The sequence below is a fragment of the Eucyclogobius newberryi genome, unplaced genomic scaffold, assembly GCF_026437365.1.
Source record: "Eucyclogobius newberryi isolate DKJ021-1_F unplaced genomic scaffold, fEucNew1.0.hap1 SCAF_13, whole genome shotgun sequence".
Taxonomy (NCBI): domain Eukaryota; kingdom Metazoa; phylum Chordata; class Actinopteri; order Gobiiformes; family Gobiidae; genus Eucyclogobius; species Eucyclogobius newberryi.
In genome coordinates this window covers 34521518-34546480 of record NW_027315757.1, presented here as the reverse complement: position 1 = coordinate 34546480, position 24963 = coordinate 34521518, and the positions used below count along the sequence as shown (strand labels likewise).

The following is a 24963-nucleotide window of genomic DNA, read 5'->3' as shown; positions in this document are numbered from 1 at the left end:
AGACAGTGACGCTTTAGTCATGGGCCGATCAAACAGTTTGAATTGAGTAAGGAAAGAGCTGTTAACACCAACTACAACAACCAATTGTCTATTCATCGTTCACACTAATAACTTGAGAGAAAACATGTATTATAATTGAATAGGTAATGATACTATTGTAGTACTGGTCCTGAAAGTAGCTCACTGGCCGAGATGGTCACACATTCCTAGACAGACAAATTCTGTGTTAAAAAGTGTAGAAATGTATTGTTTTTTTAATCTACGTTGTGTTTATAGCCGACAGTATTTATCTCCACCACGCAGGCCCTTCGTTTTATGGCCTAAGTTGAGCTTTGACCCCTCTTTACTTCTCCGTAGCTTATTTAAAAATACTAAAGTGCAATACAACCTCCTTCTGACGTTAGCGCTGGCATTGGCCTGTGTTCACACCTTTCATTCCTTCAGTTCTAGGATTGTGTCTCGTTCTTTTCACAATCATAGATGTGGTTGTGTAACATGTTCATATGTTTTATGTTTACAAACAGAGTGATCTATGATTAGAAGTGATGCATTGTGGGAGTCTTGGGAGTCCTCCTCCTCTCTTCTCTGTCACTGTAGTTGTTCATTAACATAGGGCAGGTGGATCAGAGCAGATCTGTCAGAGGTGAACGCCAAGACCAGACGCACCGTTGTCTTTCTGCTTTTTATGGTATTTACAAGAAGGGATTTAACTGAAGTGTGTTTTGTTTCGTAGTGAACACTGATTGAGCAGCTGAAATGTGACAGTGGACAAGATCAGAATAAAGTTTTTTTTTAATTATTTATTTTCCTGTCATGTAAAACACAGATGAAGATGTCCATTTCTGAGCGTCTGTTTTACCTGTGGATGCTGGTTGTAGCAGGGACAGCGCACCACATGCTGGAGAAGTGCCTGGTGCATAAATATGTGTACTGGATAAACGTGGTGCTGCTGGAGGACACGGCATACGAGTGGAGTCGACCGTACGTACAAGCCGCAGTGGAACAGGCCATTGAGGAGGACAGGCTGAAGAATGAGGAGAACGGTATGAAAAGCTCCATTGTTCATGTTGTAACGTGTCACATGTCTGCGCTGGTTTGTTCCAATCATAAAAACATATCATTATCCTAAATGTTAACTAGTTTGTTACTTTTGTTCAATTTTGTTATAACGTTGTGAGACATTTGATTTCACACTACGTGTGACATTTTCTTGATATATTTTCCATAACAATAATTGCTTTTTGACACAAAGCTGAGGTAAAGTTAGGACGGCAATGGCACACGTATGTGCACTATTTCACATTCTAATTTCAGCTTCAAGCATTTGGTCATTTGATTGTAAGAAATTATATTTTCTAAAAATATATTATCCATCATGAATCGTGCATGTTAATAATGATTGATTGATTGATTGTGTATATATATATATATATATATATATATATATATATATATATATATATATATACAATCAATTAATCAATCAATCAATATCAATAATTATATATATACTTTTTTTTTTTCCACTTCAGGTATTAACTTTACATTAACAGCCAACTACAAGGGCTTCAGCACCAGTGCGTACAACAGACAGGGCTGTGGCAGCAGCACATGTGAAGGCGTCTCCATCCTCAAGCAGCTGCAGGTGACAACAACATACATTAGAATAACATCAGACGACTCAATGATACAATCTGATTATTGCTGTGTGTTTACATGCACAAAAGAAATCTGTCAGTTATTTAGTGGATTTTTGTCTTGGTGTTCTGTGCTACACACTACAGCACTATGATGTATTGCCGTTGTCAGTTATAGTCAGCATTTGTATCATTATTCAACACAATCTACCCGGTTGTCTAGACTATACAAAAATCAAATAGTACCAGATAAAGGTTTGTTGCATATCATTTTTTGTAGGAAAGCCATAAAATAGGCTGCGTGATGCTGGGGCCGTCCTGCACCTTCGCCACGTTCCAGTTGGTAGAGTAAGTGCCTTCTTTTATCTGCTCCAGTTTAGACATTATCCATCTCCTATGCAAACTCCTTTTATGCCCTTTAGCCAAGAGATGGGCCTGACCCTGAGTATACCGGTCATCTCTGCTGGAAGCTTTGGTCTATCCTGCGACTACAAGCCCAAACTGACCCGGATCCTGCCGCCTGCTCGCAAGCTGTCCGACTTCATGGTCAACTTCATCAACGAGAGCGTGGGAGCATTAAAAGAGAAGTGGAACCGGGTTTACGTGTACAAAAAGCAAAATTCTGACAACGTATCAGAGGACTGCTTCTGGTAAGAACACGATAAGCTGCCACATTAGTCATTATGAATTGAAGTGATTTGTCCGGCGTCTTCCTGCAGGTACATCAACGCACTGGAAGCAGCGTCTGCAAGTTTCGCCTCCAATACCAAAAGAGTAATGCTACGTGACGAGAATGACCTGTTGAGTAAACTCAACAATCCGAAAAGGCACAGTAACAGTGAGTCGCAAAATACATTTAGACTGGTCTGTCTTTGTTGATTTAACCATGTGTTTAGCAGTATATTTAACCGTAGTTATTTCACCCTGAAGGACTGTTTAGCAGCTTTATTACGTGGGTTATTTGGCGCTCAGACGCCGGCGGAAGACATTGCGATCATGGGCACTCCATGATCTATTTGTATTAGATGTCTCCCCCAGGGCCTGGAGACTGGTGGTGGTAGATATGGTGAGAGGGTAGAGAGGATGAGAGGATGAGAGGGATGCAGAGGAGGAGGAGGGGAGGTGGTGGGTCGCAGTATGGTCTGAAGCGGCCGAGCAAACTGAGTGAGGGTTAATATCGGACCGGCTGTGCGCTGGGAGCAGAGGTGCCACGTGCCACGGGGAGGAGGGACTTGGGTGCGTTGATTGAAGATGGGGAGCAGGTGCGAGGGGCGATGTCCCGGGAATCCCCTGTCCTTAGACCCTCCTTCTGTCCTTAGACCCTCCTTCTGTCCTTAGACCCTCCTTCTGTCCTTAGACCCTCCTTCTGTCCTTAGATCCTCCTTCTGTCCTTAGACCCTCCTTCTGTCCTTAGACCCTCCTTCTGTCCTTAGATCCTCCTTCTGTCCTTAGACCCTCCTTCTGTCCTTAGACCCTCCTTCTGTCCTTAGACCCTCCTTCTGTCCTTAGATCCTCCTTCTGTCCTTAGACCCTCCTTCTGTCCTTAGACCCTCCTTCTGTCCTTAGACCCTCCTTCTGTCCTTAGATCCTCCTTCTGTCCTTAGACCCTCCTTCTGTCCTTAGACCCTCCTTCTGTCCTTAGACCCTCCTTCTGTCCTTAGACCCTCCTTCTGTCCTTAGATCCTCCTTCTGTCCTTAGACCCTCCTTCTGTCCTTAGACCCTCCTTCTGTCCTTAGATCCTCCTTCTGTCCTTAGACCCTCCTTCTGTCCTTAGACCCTCCTTCTGTCCTTAGACCCTCCTTCTGTCCTTAGATCCTCCTTCTGTCCTTAGACCCTCCTTCTGTCCTTAGACCCTCCTTCTGTCCTTAGACCCTCCTTCTGTCCTTAGATCCTCCTTCTGTCCTTAGACCCTCCTTCTGTCCTTAGACCCTCCTTCTGTCCTTAGACCCTCCTTCTGTCCTTAGACCCTCCTTCTGTCCTTAGATCCTCCTTCTGTCCTTAGATCCGCCTTCTGTCCTTAGACCCTCCTTCTGTCCTTAGATCCTCCTTCTGTCCTTAGACCCTCCTTCTGTCCTTAGATCCTCCATCTGTCCTTAGATCCTCCTTCTGTTCTTGGCTCCTCCTTCTGTCCTTAGACCCTCCTTCTGTCCTTAGACCCTCCTTCTGTCCTTAGACCCTCCTTCTGTCCTTAGATCCTCCTTCTGTCCTTAGGACTCTCCTTCTCGGCCAGGAAAAACTACAAAAACCTCCATGGGAAAAAGTAGAAACCTGGAGGAGTTCCGCGGTGAAGGAGAGATCTGACTCTCACAGACGGACAGGCTGGACTGGGTGCGATGGTTGAGCTGGGAGCAGGTGGCCTCGATGTAGATGGTGGAGTTAGGTCTTCCAGGCTGAATTTACGCAGGCTTCATTTTTCACATCAATCCAAATAAACTTACATTACCAAATGAACCCCTCCCCTTAAAAAGACTGAATTGGGATACTACTTCCTGTGAGAGATTGGGTGAGTTGGAGGGGTTCCAGACAGGAAGTTGGTTTGGCTGGCAAGTTTATCCAACCTCAATATTTGGCACATCAATCATTTTGTCGGCATTGTGAGCATCAGTGGCAACGTGTTGTATCTCAGAATGGTCTCGGGTGACATTAGTGTGAAAGACGGGTGCCACAGGGACAATAGCGTTGATATAAATGAGAGAAAGTGATAGAATGCAACGTAGAGCATTGAAGTCTTATCATTGTGTGCAGTTTTCATCCTCTGCGGGGGCCCGGACGACATCGCCTGCATCAAGCAGAAGGCTGAATCCATTCACAAAGACGTTATGTTCATTCTCATTGACATATACAAGTGAGTAATGCAACTTTATCCTTTTAAAATGGCAGAACGTACAGAACAAAGCATTTTATTTTACGTTTCACAGTCCCGAGTATTACGACAACAGAACGTCCAGTTATGGTATGGAGGATGTTCTGGTGGTTACTCTACCCGCTCGTAACTATAGCTACGGTAACGTGACCTTCAACAACACGGTAAGAGCCCGTTCGCCATGTTTAGTCCAGTTTCAGGCTCGTTAGTCGCAGTTTGGTTTAGACTCTACGTGTAAAGGTGCACTATGTGACCACCTGCTTGTCTCGCTGTGATTTGGTCTGGAATGATCCACAGTTTGTCGGTGTAATCCCTCATTCGTCCAGGCGTGTTCAATAGTAGAAAAAGCTTCAGTTGTAGTCATCTGGACTCAGTTAGAAAAAATAGACGTTTCGACTCTCATCCAAGAGTCATTGTCAATGACTTGACAATGAGTTGACAATGACTCTTGGATGAGAGTCGAAACGTCTATTTTTTCTAACTGAGTCCAGATGACTACAACTGAAGCTTTTTCTACGATCCACAGTTTGGCATTAAACTCACCTTTACGCAGACGAGCAGGCGACACCAGGTCAGAACTGTGGAGAGGCAAGCGCACTAAGAATACACGTTTTTCAAGGTTTTTCCACCCAAATCAATACAAAGACCTCGGATTTAATAAAAGATACATTTAATGCCATACTGTGGAACATTCTAAGCAAAGCAACAACAGCTTCTTGGAAACGAGCTGGTGGTGGACCCTTCACTGGGAAAGTTACATAGTGCATCTTTAAAACGGTTTGGACAGATTTAGTCTGTGTTTTGTGATGATTTTGTCCTAATATCTTTGTTTATCCCTGGTTTTCTCAAGATTGTTAATATTTGCTGGTTTATACCTTTTTTAATATAATACTTTGCTGTATTAGTGGGTCATATTGACAAAAACAAATATTATAATTATGCATCAGGAATATGTTCAAATGTGCCTGTAAATGTCTTAGCGGAGGTTCAAGTCCAGCACGAACATAAATGAACCACAAAATGAACCACAAAATGACAGAACTATCGCTTTGCGCCCTTGTTTGGGACTTGATGTATCATAGTTCTGTAATTTCACACATCCAAACCAACAACTGCAACATCATAGACTTTTATATGTATCTCCACCTCCACTGTGCACTGACTGTTTTATCTATTCTCTTTCTGGACTTTGGTCTTTTTAATATTCCATAGAATCACTATTAACCTCACAAGCCTCTTCTGTGCTACGTCCTGTGCAGGTCAATGACTATGTAGCAGGTTACCACGACGGGACGCTCCTGTTCGGGAAAGTACTGCGAGACTGGAAGCTCAGTCAGCGGCGAGGGAACGTGCGGCTCAACGACCATCCCTTTGGAAACATCTCCTTTGATGGTATTTATGACCTACGTTCACACAACAGGCAGAGCAAATGTTAACAGAGGTGGGAAAGCTCCATTTCTATAGTGTGTGTTTATCTCCAAAGGAAATAAGTGTGAGATAACAATATGTCCAAAACAACATATGGGCATGAATGTATAGATTTATACATTTCCTCTAGAACTAATCCCAGTATTAAGACATGCATTTGAATGTTTGTTGTATCCAGGCATAGCAGGACACTATGTTCTTGATGAATATGGAGATAGAGATGTCAACTTTTCTCTGCTTTATACTTCCACGCGCACAGGAGAGGTGAAGCGACACTTTTATTCACCTTTTATCCTGCACGTTTGACACGAGTCTTACATCGCTCATTGTACTTGACAGTATACGACACTTTTCACGTTTGACACGTCCAAAAACAAAACAAGAATAATAGATGAATCTCCCGCTCTGCCCTGGACGGGCGGCGTTCTGCCCGACGACGTCCCCGAGATCAAAGACAGTGAGGCGCTGGTTCCATTCTCACCTTTTCTATGCAATTATTGAAACGATGACTTATTAATTTGAGCTTATGATTTCAGTTATAAGTGTTCAGGATATCATTGTAATTGTTTTGAGTCTCAGCGTTGTCGTGGTGACAGCCATTGCACTCATCTTCTACAGGTAAAAAACATCCATTCAATTAACAGTGGAATATTTCAACCAATATTAGATTCAACTCATTAAACTCCTTTAAATAAGCAAATATTTGACATTTGATGAAAGTAATTCGACAAGTAATATGTTGTACTATCAGTAATAATTAAATACATGCATTAAAATAGTGTAATTTGGTTTTGATTCATTTATTGTCTGACATGATTTAGGCAGAACAGAAAAGAGCGTCTGATGCAGAAGAAGTGGTCGCACATAGAGCCTCATCTGATTGGTCCGCTGGATGAAAAAGAAGTTTCTCTAAAGGTACAAAAGTCCTCGTTTAACATTATATATCATACTTTGTTGATTTTTGACAGTGTTTTTATGATAGATCGACGATGACAAGAGAAAGGACAGTATATTCCTCATTCATCGAGGCCGATATGACAAGAAGGTAATGTGGGATTATCACGAATTAATACAAAGATGAAGTGTTTTTGTTTCTTTTTTAGCCGGTCATTTTGAAAGAGTTGAAACATTCAGACGGTGATTTTACTGAAGAGCAGAAAATTGAGCTCAACACGGCAAGTGAAGATTGAGATGTATTTAATTTAAATAGTTTGTATGTCATTATTTATGTAACTATATAATTGTATACTCACTACTTTAAATATCACAATTATGATTTGGATCTGGCTGTCAAGTGTTAACATATTGTTTTATTCTAAATGATAGTTACTGCGCATTGACTACTACAACTTGACCAAGTTCTACGGAACAGTTCAGTTTGAATACGGCGTGTTTGGTGTTTTTGAGCTTTGCCAGAGAGGATCCCTCAGGGTAATACACACATACTACACACTACAAACATACTACACACACATACACACACACACACACAGACACACACATACACACACACATACACACACACACATACACACACACACACACACACACACACACACATACACACACACATACACACACACACACACATACACACACACATACACACACACACATACACACACACACATACACACACACACACACACACACACACACACACACTACACACTACAAACATACTACACACACACACACACACACACACTACACACTACAAACATACTACACACACACACACACACACACACACACATACACACATACACACACACATACACACACACACACTACACACTACAAACATACTACACACACACACACACACACACACACACACACACATACACACACACACACACACACACACACACACTACACACTACAAACATACTACACACACACACACACACACACACTACACACTACAAACATACTACACACACACACACACACACACACACACACATACACACATACACACACACATACACACACACACACTACACACTACAAACATACTACACACACACACACACACACACACACACACAGACACACACACACTACACACTACAAACATACTACACACACACACTACACACACATACACACACACATACACACACACACATACACACACACACACACACACACACATACACACACACACACACACACACACACACATACACACACACACATACACACACACACACACACACACATACACAGACACACACACTGTATATCACTAACTGGCTGTATACTTTCAGAATAGTTTTGTTATATGTGGAAACCATGACGTGTGAAATGTTTTTTCTGGCCTCTTTGCGGCTCTTACAGTGACTTTACAGTTTGAGTGATAAGGCACAGATCATTAAAGTGCGGCAGTGGCGTATATTGGAGTAAACACATGTAATCACACACACATTAACTTCACACCGGGGTCATAAGTCTTGTTGTTTTCATAGTACATTCTGAACGACAAGATCTCCTATCCCGACGAGACGTTCATGGACATGGAGTTCAAGATATCCGTCATGTACGACATCGCTAAGGTACACTTATTAGTCACTTGTGCATTCATTCACTTCATCCTATTGTGGCCACTGAGGGTTGTGTCCTACAGGGTATGTCCTACCTCCAGTCCAGTAGCATCGGAGCTCACGGTCGACTTAAGTCCACTAACTGTGTGGTGGACAATCGCATGGTGGTCAAGATCACTGACTTTGGCTGTCACACTATTCTCAACCCCGGCAGAGGTAACGGACCGGTTTTGCCTCTTCTAGATAAGTAAGAAAATGTAGCACGTCTTTAGCATTTGCCCTCCTCAGACTTGTGGACGGCCCCAGAACACCTGCGTAAAAATGGCATATCTCAAAAAGGCGACGTGTACAGCTACGCCATCATCGCACACGAGATCATCATGAGAAAGGCTCCGTTCTACACACGGTCCTGCTCAGACCATTCAGGTGAACAGTCATTCGTCTGTATTTCCTCACGAGCTTTTCTGAGCGGCTAATCGTGATGCTTTTCATGTGTACACAGAAATACTCTACAGAGTGCAGTATCCGAGTTTATCTGGAGTCTTCAGACCTGATCTCAGCTTTGAAGGTGCATCTGAGAGAGAGACTGAGGTAGGAAGAGACACAAAGTCCTGGACCAGGAAATAGTCTCAATCTCTTGTGTTCATTTCCACAGCTGTACGCTTTAATAAAGAACTGCTGGGATGAAGACCCAGAACGCAGACCAGATTTCAAGAGAATAGAGCTAACCCTTGGTAAGATCTTTAGGTAAGTCATCATCTTATATAATTAGCGCTGGGTCATTTTGATTCACCTTGAAGCTTTTGAATACATAGTACTTCTCAGAGAAGTAGGCCGCCATACTTGGTCTATAAAGTGAGAAAAACCTCAATGACAATATGACATGGTTTGAACATTTGCGTTTCTACACCTACTAAACCTTTGGATATGATGTTTGCGAATGCCAAGATCTGTGCATTATTCACTGTTTTGTTTAGTAAATTGCATTAAACAATAAAAGAAATGTTATGTTCAAACAGTAGTGAGTTATTATTATTACCTTTGCCTTTAATCACATGGATTTTCAGTCGTATGTTTTGCGACTTGAATAGATTTGTCTTTTTTCCAGCGCCCTCCACAACGAGGCCAGTGAGACGTACATGGACAACCTGATCCGCCGCCTGCAGATGTACTCCAGGACCCTGGAGCGCCTGGTGGAGGACAGGACAGCTCTGTATAAAGCTGAGAGAGACCGAGCAGACCACCTTAACTTCATGCTCCTGCCTGGGTAAAGTCTCCTGAGGCTTTATTTATGTGACTTATTCTCCATCATTGAAAACCTTCTTGTCCTTTCAGCCCTGCTGTGCGTTCCCTGAAGGAGACGGGCCGAGTGGAGCCAGAGCTGTTTGAGGAGGTGACCATTTACTTCAGTGACATTGTGGGTTTCACCACTCTGTGCCACTACAGCACCCCCATGGAGGTGGTGGACATGCTCAACGACATTTACAAGAACTTTGACAGCATCCTCGACCACCACGATGTCTATAAGGTACTCCGGGCTGAAACCTCAGAGTAATGATGTTACTGACATGTAAAAGTATCTCAGAGTAGTTTTCTCTTGCCATATTTTGTACATCTACTAAGTATAATTTCAAGAAATGGTACAACTACTCGAGTAAAAGGTTTGGTTATTCTCACCAGTATAAGTAAGTCGGTAAGTGACAATAGTGTTACGTTGACAGTGTTGAAGAACTTTTGTGTTTCAAGAACTTTTTACACTCACTTCTTTTGAAAAATATCAAACTTTTTGTGCAATGACCTTTCCCTCTGGTGCTGTTATTTCCAGGTGGAGACAATAGGAGACGCGTACATGGTGGCATCAGGTTTACCCAACCGCAACGGGGACAGTCATGCAGTGGACATTGCCCACATGGCCCTGGACATACTGTCCTTTGTAGGGACCTACCAGCTGGAACACTTACCTGGTATTCCACTGTGGATTCGAATTGGTGTTCATTCAGGTAAGGAAACATAAAAAATAATTCATGTTTTTAGGTTTATAGATTTCCAGGTCGAGTGAGTTTAGTGCATTTTCTTTCATGAATAATGTGATCAAACTGCCCGTCTTATATAGAAATGTGCGCTTGTGCGTAGGACCCTGTGCTGCCGGGGTCGTGGGGAACAAGATGCCTCGTTACTGTTTATTTGGAGACACAGTGAACACTGCGTCCAGGATGGAGTCTACAGGCCTGCGTAAGGAAACACCCTTTCATTTAAAGACATAAAGGTGATTGACCTGTTCAATGTGGTCTTACAGCTTTGAGGATACACGTGAGCAAGTCCACCATCAACATCCTGAAGAGGACTGACTGCCAGTTTGAGTACGAGCAAAGAGGAGAGACTTACCTCAAGGTGAGACATTCAGAGACTTGTCTCTCTGTCCAGACATTTAAGCCTTTGTTTCTTTTAGGGAAAAGGCAAAGAGATGACCTACTGGCTGACCGGTGTATCTGGACACAAGTACAACCTGCCCACGCCTCCAACTGCGTGAGTCACACTTCAGAAGTATTCACATATATCTCATTTCAGAAGATACTATTGTATGTTATCAACAAGTGAGTTTCATGATATGAATTTTGATCAAGGTGACGATTCCCACTAATGTGAGTATTATTACAAGTTTGTGATATATTTGCATGTTTTCTTTTTCTCCTTTGTCCACATATGATGCACAGTGAGAACTTCCAGCGACTTCAGCAGGACTTGGCTGAAAAGATCCAAGTCAGTTTAGCCGAGCGTGCGGCGTTTACCGAGGGTTTCGAGAAGAGGAAAACCTTGTCCACTAAAATACGCCGGCGAGAGACAAGCAGCAGCACACAGAGTGACCCCCCAGACTACTTTCACCTGGCGGTCACCGACGACCCCAGCACCTACCTGTGAGCCCCTGACCCCAGCACCTACCTGTGAACCCCCTGACCCCAGCACCTACCTGTGAACCCCCTGACCCCAGCACCTACCTGTGAACCCCCTGACCCCAGCACCTACCTGTGACCCCCCTTACCCCAGCACCTACCTGTGACCCCCTGACCCCAGCACCTACCTGTGACCCCCTGACCCCAGCACCTACCTGTGACCCCCCTGACTCCAGCACCTACCTGTGACCCCCTGACCCCAGCACCTACCTGTGAGCCCCTGACCCCAGCACCTACCTGTGACCCCCCTGACCCCAGCACCTACCTGTGACCCCCTGACCCCAGCACCTACCTGTGACCCCCTGACCCCAGCACCTACCTGTGACCCCCCTCACCTACCTGTGACCCCCCTGACCCCAGCACCTACCTGTGACCCCCTGACCCCAGCACCTACCTGTGACCCCCCTCACCTACCTGTGACCCCCCTGACCCCAGCACCTACCTGTGACCCCCTGACCCCAGCACCTACCTGTGACCCCCCTCACCTACCTGTGACCCCCCTGACCCCAGCACCTACCTGTGACCCCCTGACCCCAGCACCTACCTGTGACCCCCTGACCCCAGCACCTACCTGTGAGCCCCCTCACCTACCTGTGACCCCCCTGACCCCAGCACCTACCTGTGAGCCCCTGACCCCAGCACCTACCTGTGAACCCCCTGACCCCAGCACCTACCTGTGAACCCCCTGACCCCAGCACCTACCTGTGAACCCCCTGACCCCAGCACCTACCTGTGACCCCCCTGACCCCAGCACCTACCTGTGACCCCCTGACCCCAGCACCTACCTGTGACCCCCTGACCCCAGCACCTACCTGTGACCCCCCTGACTCCAGCACCTACCTGTGACCCCCTGACCCCAGCACCTACCTGTGAGCCCCTGACCCCAGCACCTACCTGTGACCCCCCTGACCCCAGCACCTACCTGTGACCCCCTGACCCCAGCACCTACCTGTGACCCCCTGACCCCAGCACCTACCTGTGACCCCCCTCACCTACCTGTGACCCCCCTGACCCCAGCACCTACCTGTGACCCCCTGACCCCAGCACCTACCTGTGACCCCCCTCACCTACCTGTGACCCCCCTGACCCCAGCACCTACCTGTGACCCCCTGACCCCAGCACCTACCCGTGACCCCCTGCTGACCTCTACAACAGAGACGTGCTCTTCACCTTGTTCCACGTGAACTTCCGGTGTTTTGGCTTTTCTGGTTAAGTGAGGATCTCTTCATTTGTAACGAGGTTTCAAACATGGCACGCTGCATAAGTGTGGGTTTATTAGAGTTTATTAGGGTTATGTGGGGCACGTCCTATATTAGGCATTTAACGATTCTATAATCAAATATCTTAATTCATTCATTAATTACAAATTAATTTTGTTCGTGAAAGTTTTGTGAGAATGTAATTGTGACATTGACCCCTTTTCTACCAAATGTGGTTTATGAAGATTTATTGACCAAATGATGAAACAGATAAATATGAATTTGGAATATGTAAATTAGTCTATTACAGATGGAGACGCTCAACATGATCGTTCTAGATCCTTCTAGTTGTGTCAGAGTTCATTCTAAGCCTGTGAAATGCATTCATACGACCAGAAGCTGTCATCCTGAGGAGATCGGCCTGCGTGGAGCGCCTGTGTGTCTGTGTCGCCTCTAGGGGTCACTCAGGGGTCACTCAGGGGTCACTCAGGGGTCACTCAGGGGTCACTCTGGGAAAGACTGCTGCAGCTCGGTCCACACGCTGGGCAGAGCTTCAGGTTCAGTGATCTGTGTTCTCTTTGGTGGTGCAAAGAGACGGCCCTGGATCCAAGTTTTGTTAAAGACTTGAAAAGTTGAAAAAAGGTCCTTTGCTTTAGTTTGCATGAGGCAGTTTTAATCACGTCTTAGAAACGGGCACAGAATTCTTATTTATGGGAGAGAAAAGTTGGCTTCCACGAGCATGTCTCTCTGGAATGTTCTTTGTTCCGTAGGTTAGCTTAGCATTGCTAGGCCAGAGATGATCATCCTGTGTGGTGGACCTCCTGATGAAACTGAGGTTAGTTTTGATGTTAAACCAATCGCCATGCACGCTGAGTCATCTGGAATTTATCTGATATAGCCACTTTGAACATTAGGCCACATAGTTACAAAGGTATTGTATAGTTAAGTCACAAAACAGTTAAATGAACATGTAGAACACATTAACGTTATGTACAATCAGATGATTGTTCACTAAAACCGCAGTCTTTTTAGTGTTTTAGCTTTTGTCTTGGGAGAGAAAATGACTCTTGAGTTCATTTTAATCCCAAAGTAGCCATTTGATGGAAAAATGTTCCAACGTTCCAAGCGTGAAGTCTCTCTGTCTGCAGAGACGTCATGAATCTCCAATACCATAGTACAACCTTACTCCTGCATTCCTGTCACCATGGCAACATTCAGAGGTCATCTGCGGGTCACGACATGTGCACCAACAAGTCCACTTGAAAACTACTTTGTTGTCAGAATATAACTTAATTATCAAGACAAAAACGTTGTTAATAGATGATGTAAATATCAAAAGTAATGACAGTTATGAGATGTAAGATAAAGATGTGAATGAAAACATATACAGTCCAGGTTTCAGTACAGGCCCAGCTCAGTCCATCTCTTTGGAAATGTTTTGTTTAGTTGAGAACTCATTGATTGAGAATTTTTAACAAAATGTGTTTACCATGTAAATAACCCTTCAGTTTATATCCACTTATATCCAGACAATGTATAATGTGAGATGAGAATCAATAAATCTGAGAATATTTCTCTTTTACTGTCGAGCTGTTTAATTTCTTTCACTTGTTTTAAATGAGGTCCAAAATTATACTATTATTATTGTTTGTGACTGATCTCTGGTGAGGAATGGCCCGGTACAGACCATGACACTTGCATTGCGAGTACATGAACTCCTTAGAGAGTTTTGGTGGTCACCAGCTCTGTGGCAGGAAGTGGAACAGTCTCCTGCCTCACAGCGCGGCCTTTGACCCCACTCCAGTCCAAACTGTCAGAGCCCCTTCCCTCGTGCCACACGGGGGCGCTGTGGAGCCCAGCATGCAGGTGCTGACAGGTGCAGTGGTCCTCAGATGGGGGCAGACCATGGGGCAGACACTGAGCAGTGGCAGGTGGCTGTGGTGGCTGTGGTGGCTGTGGTGGCTCAGGTGGCTCAGGTGGCTCAGGTGGCTCAGGTGGCTCAGGTGGCTCAGGTGGCTCAGGTGGCTCTGCTCGCTCTTCCCCTGGAGCAAACAAACAGAATTGTGAAAATGGTGTTACAAAATTAGAAATTGAGTGTCTCACCGATGACAAAAAGGTCTTATCAATAGGACTATCCTTTATGTAACGCAAAATCTTCTCATATAATAACATATATATATATATATATATATATATATATATATATATATATATATATATATATGTTATATATGTTATATATGTTATATATATATACAGATGTCTTGGCATTACAAGTGAAGATACGAGATGCTGTATCTTGATACTTTTAAACACTGGTCATGCATTAGACACTAAAGCTTAATCTGCGGAGCTGAAAAGTTCACTTATTCATAAGTTAATTTTAGTCTGGTATTAAGATATTAAGGACATTGTGAGTATAAAATGTCAATAGATTTATGTATAATCAATATTATATATTCATATATGCACAGCCCAGGATCGCTACAGGCTCATGCTCATCTGAAGTCCCTGTGCACTGCAGTGATCATGTTGTAATGCAATAAATTAAATGTGAAAAGTCTCAACTCATTTGATGTCGACTGAATCTAAACTGAGCTTGAAATTTGACGGTTATAATTGAATAATTAAATATGTATTTTTAAATGACAGTGGTCTGTCCAGCTCAACGCCTAAATATTTAAAGGAATCCTTGCAAATTCTCTACCTTAATGACAATTTCAGGTAACAAAGAAGATCATTCCTTATGGAGAAATACATGCTGCAGAATACATTGTATAGTGAGTGTAGTATATAAAGTATAGTATAGTGAGCCAGCCCTAGTCACTAAGCTTGGCCAAGTGAAAATCAAGTTGTTTTAAAAAGATTGACCAGGACAGATATCCCGACTATCCATTTAAAATAAATAAACTGAAAATGCAATAATACTAACGAGGAATTGATTAGTACTTGATTAGAATTGAATCCATCGTGCTGTGTATCTTGACCATTGTGAGATGGAGTTTTGGTTGTTGGAAAGACACTGTAAAAGATTTATTTTAATAGATTTTTACAGAGCAGGAAGGGCATCTTAAAAATCCACCTATTGTCTAAATACTCTGTTCTTTCTCTTCTGCTTCTGTTTCCTTCATGTTAAATGTTTTACACGTCCTCCCACACCAGCAGCTGCACAGCTGAAACTGGACCTCTGGGACTTGTGGGCCTCTGGCTGCTAAACTTATCTGCCAGCATTTTGCTTCCTTATAACTCTACAAAGGTATCATATTGTAGGTTGGCCTGTATACATGTTTGCATTATTTGTATTATAACGTCTCTAAGAGTCGTTCATTCACAATGTGCTCTGTGGTTTTGCCATTGTAATAAGCATATTAAAACATGAAAAATGACTAATATATAGCCCAGGCCAGTGCACACTGTGTCCTTGGGCAAGACACGTTGCCTACATTTGAATATAGTGTGTAAGTGATTGATTAGTGGGGACAGAGTGGCAGCTTCACTGTCATTCTACCTCAGTCCAGCTGTAGCTCCAGTGAGTGAATAATGCACTAAACCACTGCAACTTTGAGCGTCTGGAAAACGTTAGAGGACAAACTTGTTATTAAGTTAATTTAGCAAATAAGTAAATCAATAATATAATACAATACAGAAATAATAAAACTGAATATGTTTTAAAATAATGGCTTCTTTGAAGAGAGGAATAAAGTGTGTTTACTGGCAGGTTGTTTCTTACCGGTGTAACTCACGGTGTGTCTTCTGTATATGACCAGCCAAAGGGCCAGAGCCAACATGGAGCCCAGAGTGACCAGCATCACAAAGCTCCACAGGGCCGGGCTGAACGCTGCCACTGTCTGGTCAGAGGGAACCAGAGCTCGTGGGTGTGGCATGATGGGCGTTGGAGGTCTTGGCCTAATGTCCAGGGGAAGGCCTGTTTGAACCAGGCTGGCCCCTTTCTGTCCAGTAGCATACTTCCTCTTGGACATTGCAGATGATAATGTTGTTACAGGTTAGAACTCTACATAGCAGCCTTTCGGTGATGAGAACAGAGAGTAAACTGTTAAAACAAGTTTCAGTTCCTATGAAGAGAGGAAATGGCAGTGTCCCCTGGGATTCCTAAGAGAGAAGAGCAGTTCGACCTCAAAAGCCTCTTAACTTTATGTCTCTAAAGTGCTTTGACTGATCATCCCTTTTAGACATGAAAGATCTTTTTATTGCACTTTAGAAACATTGTTTAACAACCCAACAATGCCAAGAGGTGTCGGGCACAATGCTCCATGAAGTATACAGTGTAAATAAAAGATAGCATCATGTGTTTAATTTGCAGAAACTTGAAGATGGGGGGTGCCCACAGTGGCATTGGCATGTTATGTGTGTAATGTTTGAATTTGAATATGGGGAAATTCCCATCAGACATAATGGTGACGATAATAATATCAAGCTGTAAACACTAGGTTTCCAAAAAAGTACATCGCTGAATGCTGAGTTTTTAATTGTGATCAGAATGACATAAGAGTACAGTTTTTACAGTTAATAACAGACATTTGTGGTATTTATCAAAACATAGTCAAAACCTAGATGTTTTAGGTGTATTTTAATACTTTACTAATAAATTAAAGGCAATACAACATTCACAACATCAATGAACTGATTGTTATTTTAATTAATCCATATTGCATTTAACCAGTACCGTAGCTAAAACCTGAATTTCCTTTAGGATCTAATGTGCATAATGTGCCAAACCACAGTAGACCAAGAACCCTGAGAAACATCATCAATTATAAAAACATTGAACATGATCATCATTTATAAATAATATAACATATACACAACATCCTCCAATTCAAACCCGTTCTCATTTGGAAATCAAATACTTAAACAACACGTCGGATTTGGCAGAAACATTTAGCTCTTGTACACATTTAATCAGACTGAAGAACACATGGACTAGTGCCAGTATCACCTGTCAGTCAAGTCTCACGGGCTGAAGAGACGAGGCGTCATCGGGACAAAGCTGTAGTTGTAGACGCTCGGCAGTCCCACGTGGCTGATGTTCATGAACTTGTCCCACCTGAAGACCGGCAGTCCCCCCTGTGAGGTCGGCCCGTTCACAGCCTCCGCTCTGAAGTCCGCAGCCATGTGGAAGTCCGTCACCTGCACAGATCATAATCACAGTCGCTGAATATGATGGAACGACGACTCAATTTGGCCTATTCTGAAATTTGACCTACGTCTTTTCACATGAAAATACTAAAATACAAGTTTATGTGCTTCCTAAAACATCTCCTTGACTTCCACCTTTACTGACCTTAGTGTCATAGCAGCCTCCTGGAGAGGGGTTCACTGCCTTCAGGTCATTGCGGCAGCAGATGGACTTACAAGGGTCCTTCTTGGAGTACGGATCCTTCTTGTAATCTGCAAACACGCAAAATGTATGACTGTTTCCATTTTTCAAACCTGATTTACACGTCTTCTATATATCCTGAGCCGCATTAAGCCAATATCTTCACGACGCCTTCGCTGTCCATTCAAACCATCTCAATGTGCAGTTCATATCTAACTCTCCATAAATACAAACAAAAAGGGAGGACAACGCTGATATTCAATAATTCAGTGTCAAAAGAGTCACGTGCCATTATATCTCATGATTTCCTTGAGTGATTTCAGGTCGGTCACCGCAGCCTGGTCCCGTCTGAAGATCTTGGCCCTGGGGCAGAGGTCATAAGAGAAGTCCTCTCCAAACTCCTGCCACATCTGCCTGTACCCGCTCAGATTGTAAATGTTCTCGTGGAAGGGAATGTTGTAGGACGGCCAGTAACCTGCAAAACACAAGACGAGTTCAACATATTTGTGCTCGGATCATCATATATGTGTGAGGAAGTGCGTTTTATTGAACACGATACATATATTACTGTATTGTCAGTGCAGTTTTAGGCCTGTCACCATAACACATGTTGATGTACAATATATTGTTCCAGAAAATATCACGATAATATTGAAACTACTTTATTCCACTGATCAATAACTCGTGAACCCCAGTAAACCCTTTTCCAAATGTGAAAATCATGAAATGTAACAAATAAAAAGCAGAACGGAACACGTAGAATAATCTATGAGTCGTTTCTTTTATGTATTCAACTCTCCACAGCTCAACATTTGAATATATCGCCAAAAAATAACTAAACGTTTCTTGTTACTGCAAAGGAATACAAACGATAAATATTGAGCCCCAAAAACATCGCTTCAGTTTTAATTTACAGAACATCAGTTGGTGAAGTAATTATCATGACAGGCCTAAATACAGGCTCAGAGAATATAAGCTCACATGCATTTTTATTTGTATGTTTCCCACAAGTAGAGCGGTATTTGAAGTCTTTTTTTACCCAGTCTCAGAGCTTGAGTTTGGTCCGATGACTGCACTAACCCTGGGATCTGCTCCACCACAGTCAGAGCGCCGTCCTCCACACTGTGTCCCAGCTTCACTTTACTCCTGTCCAGCACCATGTACTGGTTGTTGTACGTGCCTAAAGGGAACAGAGGAAATGTAGTGTCCCCATAGAACGGCGGTTTACAGATCACGCAGGTCTTACCAGAGTTATATTTAGTGAAGACGTCTGCCCACTCCTGCCCTGTCGTGGCCAGGCTGTGGGCCAGTCGCACCCTCTGCCACGCCAGCAGACTCTCAGGGGTGATCACATTAAAGAGAGTGGAGTTGAAGACGTTGTTCGTGGTCTGGGTCATCATCAGGCCACTGCCCAAAAGGTAGAAGTCGTCCAAAGACACCAGGAATCCTGCAGGACGTCCACATACAACACGAGGGACATTCATGAGCTGAATCTGTATTGAAGGATTTGTTCAATTATAATGATCTATTGCTATAATAATCTATTTTTTAATTGATGAATCATGAGCATAGATTTCATGTGTATTCTCTTGTGGGATTTGTGCTTGAAGAGTGGGTGCTGCTTGAAGAGTGGGTGCTGCTTGAAGAGTGGGTGCTGCTTGAAGAGTGGGTGCTGCTTGCAGAGTGGGTGCTGCTTGAAGAGTGGGTGCTGCTTGAAGAGTGGGTGCTGCTTGAAGAGTGGGTGCTGCTTGAAGAGTGGGTGCTGCTTGAAGAGTGGGTGCTGCTTGAAGAGTGGGTGCTGCTTGAAGAGTGGGTGCTGCTTGAAGAGTGGGTGCTGCTTGAGGAGTGGGTGCTGCTTGAAGAGTGGGTGCTGCTTGAAGAGTGGGTGCTGCTTGAGGAGTGGGTGCTGCTTGAAGAGTGGGTGCTGCTTGAAGAGTGTTTGCTGCTAGAAGAGTGGGTGCTGCTTGAAGAGTGGGTGCTGCTTGAAGAGTGGGTGCTGCTTGAAGAGTGGGTGCTGCTTGAAGAGTGGGTGCTGCTTGAAGAGTGGGTGCTGCTTGCAGAGTGGGTGCTGCTTGAAGAGTGGGTGCTGCTTGAAGAGTGGGTGCTGCTTGAAGAGTGGGTGCTGCTTGAAGAGTGGGTGCTGCTTGAAGAGTGGGTGCTGCTTGAAGAGTGTTTGCTGCTTGAAGAGTGGGTGCTGCTTGAAGAGTGTTTGCTGCTAGAAGAGTGGGTGCTGCTAGAAGAGTGGGTGCTGCTTGAAGAGTGGGTGCTGCTTGAAGAGTGGGTGCTGCTTGAAGAGTGTTTGCTGCTAGAAGAGTGGGTGCTGCTAGAAGAGTGGGTGCTGCTTGAAGAGTGGGTGCTGCTTGAAGAGTGGGTGCTGCTTGAAGAGTGGGTGCTGCTTGAAGAGTGTTTGCTGCTAGAAGAGTGGGTGCTGCTAGAAGAGTGGGTGCTGCTTGAAGAGTGGGTGCTGCTTGAAGAGTGGGTGCTGCTTGAAGAGTGGGTGCTGCTTGAAGAGTGTTTGCTGCTAGAAGAGTGGGTGCTGCTTGAAGAGTGGGTGCTGCTTGAAGAGTGGGTGCTGCTTGAAGAGTGGGTGCTGCTTGAAGAGTGGGTGCTGCTTGAAGAGTGGGTGCTGCTTGCAGAGTGGGTGCTGCTTGAAGAGTGGGTGCTGCTTGAAGAGTGGGTGCTGCTTGAAGAGTGGGTGCTGCTTGCAGAGTAGGTGCTGCTTGAAGAGTGTTTGCTGCTAGAAGAGTGGGTGCTGCTTGAAGAGTGGGTGCTGCTTGCAGAGTGGGTGCTGCTTGAAGAGTGGGTGCTGCTTGAAGAGTGGGTGCTGCTTGCAGAGTGGGTGCTGCTTGCAGAGTGGGTGCTGCTTGAAGAGTGGGTGCTGCTTGAAGAGTGGGTGCTGCTTGAAGAGTGGGTGCTGCTTGAAGAGTGGGTGCTGCTTGAAGAGTGGGTGCTGCTTGAAGAGTGGGTGCTGCTTGCAGAGTGGGTGCTGCTTGAAGAGTGGGTGTTGCTTGCAGAGTGGGTGCTGCTTGCAGAGTGGGTGCTGCTTGCAGAGTGGGTGCTGCTTGCCTGGGTAGCTGCTAAAGGAGAGTTTTCCCGTTGCTGTATGTGGCTCTGCGACGTAGAAGTCCCAGTGCTTGTAGATCCGCATCGTGGCAGCGTAAGTGTACCAACTCGAATGGGCAAACAGAAGGTTCTCAAAACCAGGAAGAATCTGAGGATTTAAGCATGAACTCATTCAGTGACTCTTCAATGCTCTGGATTGAATATTGTATTAAGTCAAATGTGTCAAATAGATCAGCATTTTTCTAGTATGTGGCCATTACTGTGCAATTCATGTGCAATTACTGTCGATATCATATGCAATGGTATTTATTTATTTATGGGAGGTTTTGTCTATAAGAGATCTTCTACTGACAGTGTTTTTCAAACTTCCAATAAGTGATCTGTTCTTTTCTTCTGTATCTACCTCTGTATCAAACTGCGTTGCAACAATGAAATTTCCCCATGTGTGGACAATAAAGTATTATCTTATCTTATCTTTGGAATCAGACTTTCTGAAGTAGTGACAGAAACAGTCTGATAAAAAATCATTTTGCACTTAGTTTTAGGCTTTTTTGGAGTATAGATGGAATTGAAATGACATATAATTCTCAAGATTATTTCTGTTTGTTCTTATGATTATATTGTGACCTGAATCATCACAATTATTGATTAACCACGGCATCTTGAGCTCTCTAGTATAAAAACAGTTGCAGTTGAAGCTTTTTCGTTGTTGCATTCCTTCCTGACCTTGATGAGGGCGGAGCAGTGCCCCATCCCAGGAAGTTTGAAGTCCCGGAGCGGAGGGTGGGAAGGGTTCAGGGCTGGGATCAGATCCAGCAGATCTCCAACTGAGTTCAGGAACTGCACGTCAAACTTTGAGAGTGGCTTTGGGAAAAACAGCAGATAAACACCTGTGAGACCAACTGTGCAACTGTGCAGCTGTGCAGCTGTGCAACTGTCCAACTGTGCAACTGTCCAACTGTGCAGCTGTGCAGCTGTGCAGCTGTGCAGCTGTGCAACTGTCCAACTGTGCAGCTGTGCAACTGTGCAGCTGTGCAACTGTCCAACTGTCCAACTGTCCAACTGTCCAACTGCGCAACTGTCCAACTGTCCAACTGTCCAACTGTCCAACTGTCCAACTGTGCAACTGTCCAACTGTCCAACTGTCCAACTGTCCAACTGCGCAACTGTCCAACTGTCCAACTGTCCAACTGTCCAACTGCGCAACTGTCCAACTGTGCAACTGTACAACTGTGCAACTGTACAACTGTCCAACTGTGCAACTGTACAACTGTCCAACTGTCCAACTGTCCAACTGTACAACTGTCCAACTGTCCAACTGTCCAACTGTCCAACTGTCCAACTGTGCAGCTGTGCAACTGTGCAACTGTGTAACTGTACAACTGTACAACTGTCCAACTGTGCAACTGTCCAACTGTACAACTGTGTAACTGTGCAACTGTGCAACTGTGCAACTGTCCAACTGTACAACTGTGTAACTGTGCAACTGTGCAACTGTGCAACTGTCCAACTGTCCAACTGTACAACTGTGTAACTGTGCAACTGTGCAACTGTGCAACTGTCCAACTGTCCAACTGTACAACTGTGTAACTGTGCAACTGTGCAACTGTCCAACTGTACAACTGTGTAACTGTACAACTGTACAACTGTCCAACTGTGCAACTGTCCAACTGTACAACTGTGTAACTGTGCAACTGTGCAACTGTGCAACTGTCCAACTGTACAACTGTGTAACTGTACAACTGTACAACTGTCCAACTGTGCAACTGTCCAACTGTACAACTGTGTAACTGTGCAACTGTGCAACTGTCCAACTGTACAACTGTGTAACTGTACAACTGTACAACTGTCCAACTGTCCAACTGTCCAACTGTACAACTGTGCAACTGTGCAGCTGTACAACTGTCCAACTGTACAACTGTGTAACTGTGCAACTGTGCAACTGTCCAACTGTACAACTGTGTAACTGTACAACTGTACAACTGTCCAACTGTCCAACTGTCCAACTGTACAACTGTGCAACTGTGCAGCTGTACAACTGTCCAACTGTCCAACTGTCCAACTGTCCAACTGTCCAACTGTCCAACTGTACAACATACTTACAAGACTATGAGCTCTTTAGTGTAGTCGATCCACGATGGGACAGGGTCAGACATGCACCAGATTGTGTTGGTTCATTAAAACATGTCCATTCAACACACAATTTTTGATAATTGGATCATAAACTAATTCATATTTATTTACAAATACCATGAATTCAATTATCATCACAATATGAACTTCCAGAACAATGATACATGATCACAGGATCGCCACGGCTGTAACTTCCTTATTACACTCTATTTTTACAGCAAAGTACTTTGTACTATGTTTGTATCTTTTACATTTGACTGTAAGAGTATAAAACAAACCTTTTTTCCATGTTTCTTGGCCCAGTCAGTAACTCCAGCCTGTAATCCGTCCATCTGTGCCACGATGAAGCCTGCGTGTGCCCACAGAGGGTCACTCTGACTCTGCTTCACTTGTGATCTGACCCATGAGTCCTGTTTCCTACATGTACAAGTACAAGTTCAATATACTTCATGCAGAACTCATTTGATCAAAAAGAATCTCAAAGAAGCAAAAAGGGCAACAGAGAATCTTACTCAATGAAAGTTTTAACAAGGCTGAGAGTCTTATTGTCGCGGATTAACTGTGGCAGCATGTTGGTGTAGTGGTCCAGCATCTGCCTGAGAATATAAAGCACAAACAGTAAATTGTAATAAACCGTTTGCCTTTTATAATATGTTGTTCATTCATCCGCGGAACATGTCCAAACTCCTTTAACATATAGAGTTTAGGACTGTGCTACGGTGCTTGTCCCATAGGTTACATGCTCGTGTTTGGATTGTTATTCGACATCATGAGACACATTCAGCCAATAGTGCACAGGCAGCACATTCCTGACACTTACTGCGCTGTTAAGAAACCTTCCAAGTATCCTGCTAGATAGAAGGTGAGTTCATCCTTCTCTGGGGTCACTCCGTAGCCCGCGCGGATCTCCAGGATGCTCCAGCCTGTGCTGTCCATGGTGTTATTGAGGTAACCGTAGGCATCGCCCTCAGTCTCCAGAACCCCCTCCTTCAGCACCACAGTCTTGTGTGTGGAGTCCCAGTAAACAGTGGCTGCAGACACTGACACATGATAATATAATAATACAACTTACAGTCAATGGAGTTTTACAGGAAATATGCAGTGTGTAATAAATGTACAACAATCACAATATAAGAGACATGTGCTGATCATGGGCCTGTCTCTTGTATTCTGTAATGTTTTACTGTAATGCTGTATGTTCCATTTGTCCTGAAACTATAATAATAAACTACAATGACTGCAATTGCGTCTGACATTAGAGTCCACAGAGAGTCCACTTTACGTCTCAGAAACACAACATTATCCAGACATTCCTGACGTCACGTGACCTGCTGTACTTACTGTCTGGAGAGGCGAATGTCGCGGTCAAGCAGCTGATTCCAGCTAAAGCACAAACACACAGCCACCGTGTTAGAAACATGGTGGAACCCTGTTTTACAAGTGTGTTCACGGCACTGCACAGAGGGAAAGAGGAAAGAGCAGAAAGTGGAAGCAGGAGGGACTTTTTGTTACGAGCGAAGGAATTTTGAGGCGGTGTTTCCTGATTGGTTGAATGTGTTGACTCCTCTGCACGTCGCGTTGTGTTGTTGTGTTGGTAAAATGCAGTGTCTGTGTTTAGGAGAAGTTTAAATTAAATGATTAACTTGGAACTGACGTTTAAGTCAATTTAGTGGAAAAACACATGAAAAGAGTTCACCCCAGATGGGACTCGAACCCACAATCCCTGGCTTAGGAGGCCAGTGCCTTATCCATTAGGCCACTGGGGCTACGTAATGAGAATCACCAAGAGTAAGGTTTTTAT

At 44.1% G+C, this 24963-nt stretch overlaps 2 protein-coding genes and 1 non-coding gene across 3 annotated transcripts; 1 reads left to right on the top strand and 2 right to left on the bottom strand.

Annotated features, from left to right (window-relative positions):
- Positions 1-820: 820 nt before the first annotated feature.
- Positions 821-11397, top strand: gucy2ca (guanylate cyclase 2Ca). Its single transcript, XM_072443739.1, has 27 exons — positions 821-1043; positions 1533-1645; positions 1918-1985; positions 2060-2287; positions 2357-2475; positions 4384-4483; positions 4557-4665; positions 5761-5893; positions 6108-6193; positions 6269-6386; positions 6466-6547; positions 6751-6844; positions 6912-6974; positions 7033-7104; positions 7256-7360; positions 8404-8490; positions 8562-8694; positions 8767-8904; positions 8981-9069; positions 9134-9225; positions 9587-9745; positions 9814-10006; positions 10304-10478; positions 10612-10710; positions 10775-10869; positions 10928-11004; positions 11193-11397. Exons 1-27 carry the CDS (start codon positions 827-829, stop codon positions 11395-11397), a joined length of 3249 nt encoding a protein of 1082 aa, XP_072299840.1. The 5' UTR covers positions 821-826.
- Positions 11398-17573: 6176 nt separating this feature from the next.
- On the bottom strand, positions 17574-24625 carry plbd1a (phospholipase B domain containing 1a). The gene is made up of 11 exons (XM_072443738.1): positions 24504-24625; positions 23983-24202; positions 23675-23758; positions 23441-23579; positions 21756-21893; positions 21033-21177; positions 19213-19413; positions 19006-19146; positions 18256-18441; positions 17931-18037; positions 17574-17776 (listed from the first exon to the last, which is right to left on the bottom strand). Exons 1-11 carry the CDS (start codon positions 24580-24582, stop codon positions 17600-17602), a joined length of 1617 nt encoding a protein of 538 aa, XP_072299839.1. The 5' UTR covers positions 24583-24625; the 3' UTR covers positions 17574-17599.
- A 230-nt stretch (positions 24626-24855) lies between these two features.
- On the bottom strand, positions 24856-24928 carry trnar-ccu (transfer RNA arginine (anticodon CCU)). The gene has a single exon. It is a non-coding gene; the product is annotated as a tRNA-Arg (tRNA).
- Positions 24929-24963: the final 35 nt, after the last annotated feature.

Coding starts and splice junctions, on each gene's coding strand:
- gucy2ca (XM_072443739.1), top strand. CDS start 827: ATGAAGATGTCCATTTCTGAGCGTCTGTTTTACCTGTGGATGCTGGTT. Junction 2,288..2,356: donor GTATCAGAGGACTGCTTCTG/GTAAGAACACGA, acceptor GTCTTCCTGCAG/GTACATCAACGCACTGGAAG. Junction 4,666..5,760: donor ACGTGACCTTCAACAACACG/GTAAGAGCCCGT, acceptor CGTCCTGTGCAG/GTCAATGACTATGTAGCAGG.
- plbd1a (XM_072443738.1), bottom strand. CDS start 24,582: ATGTTTCTAACACGGTGGCTGTGTGTTTGTGCTTTAGCTGGAATCAGC. Junction 21,894..23,440: donor CCAAGAAACATGGAAAAAAG/GTTTGTTTTATA, acceptor TTTTTCCCAAAG/CCACTCTCAAAGTTTGACGT. Junction 19,147..19,212: donor CTTCACTAAATATAACTCTG/GTAAGACCTGCG, acceptor TGTTCCCTTTAG/GCACGTACAACAACCAGTAC.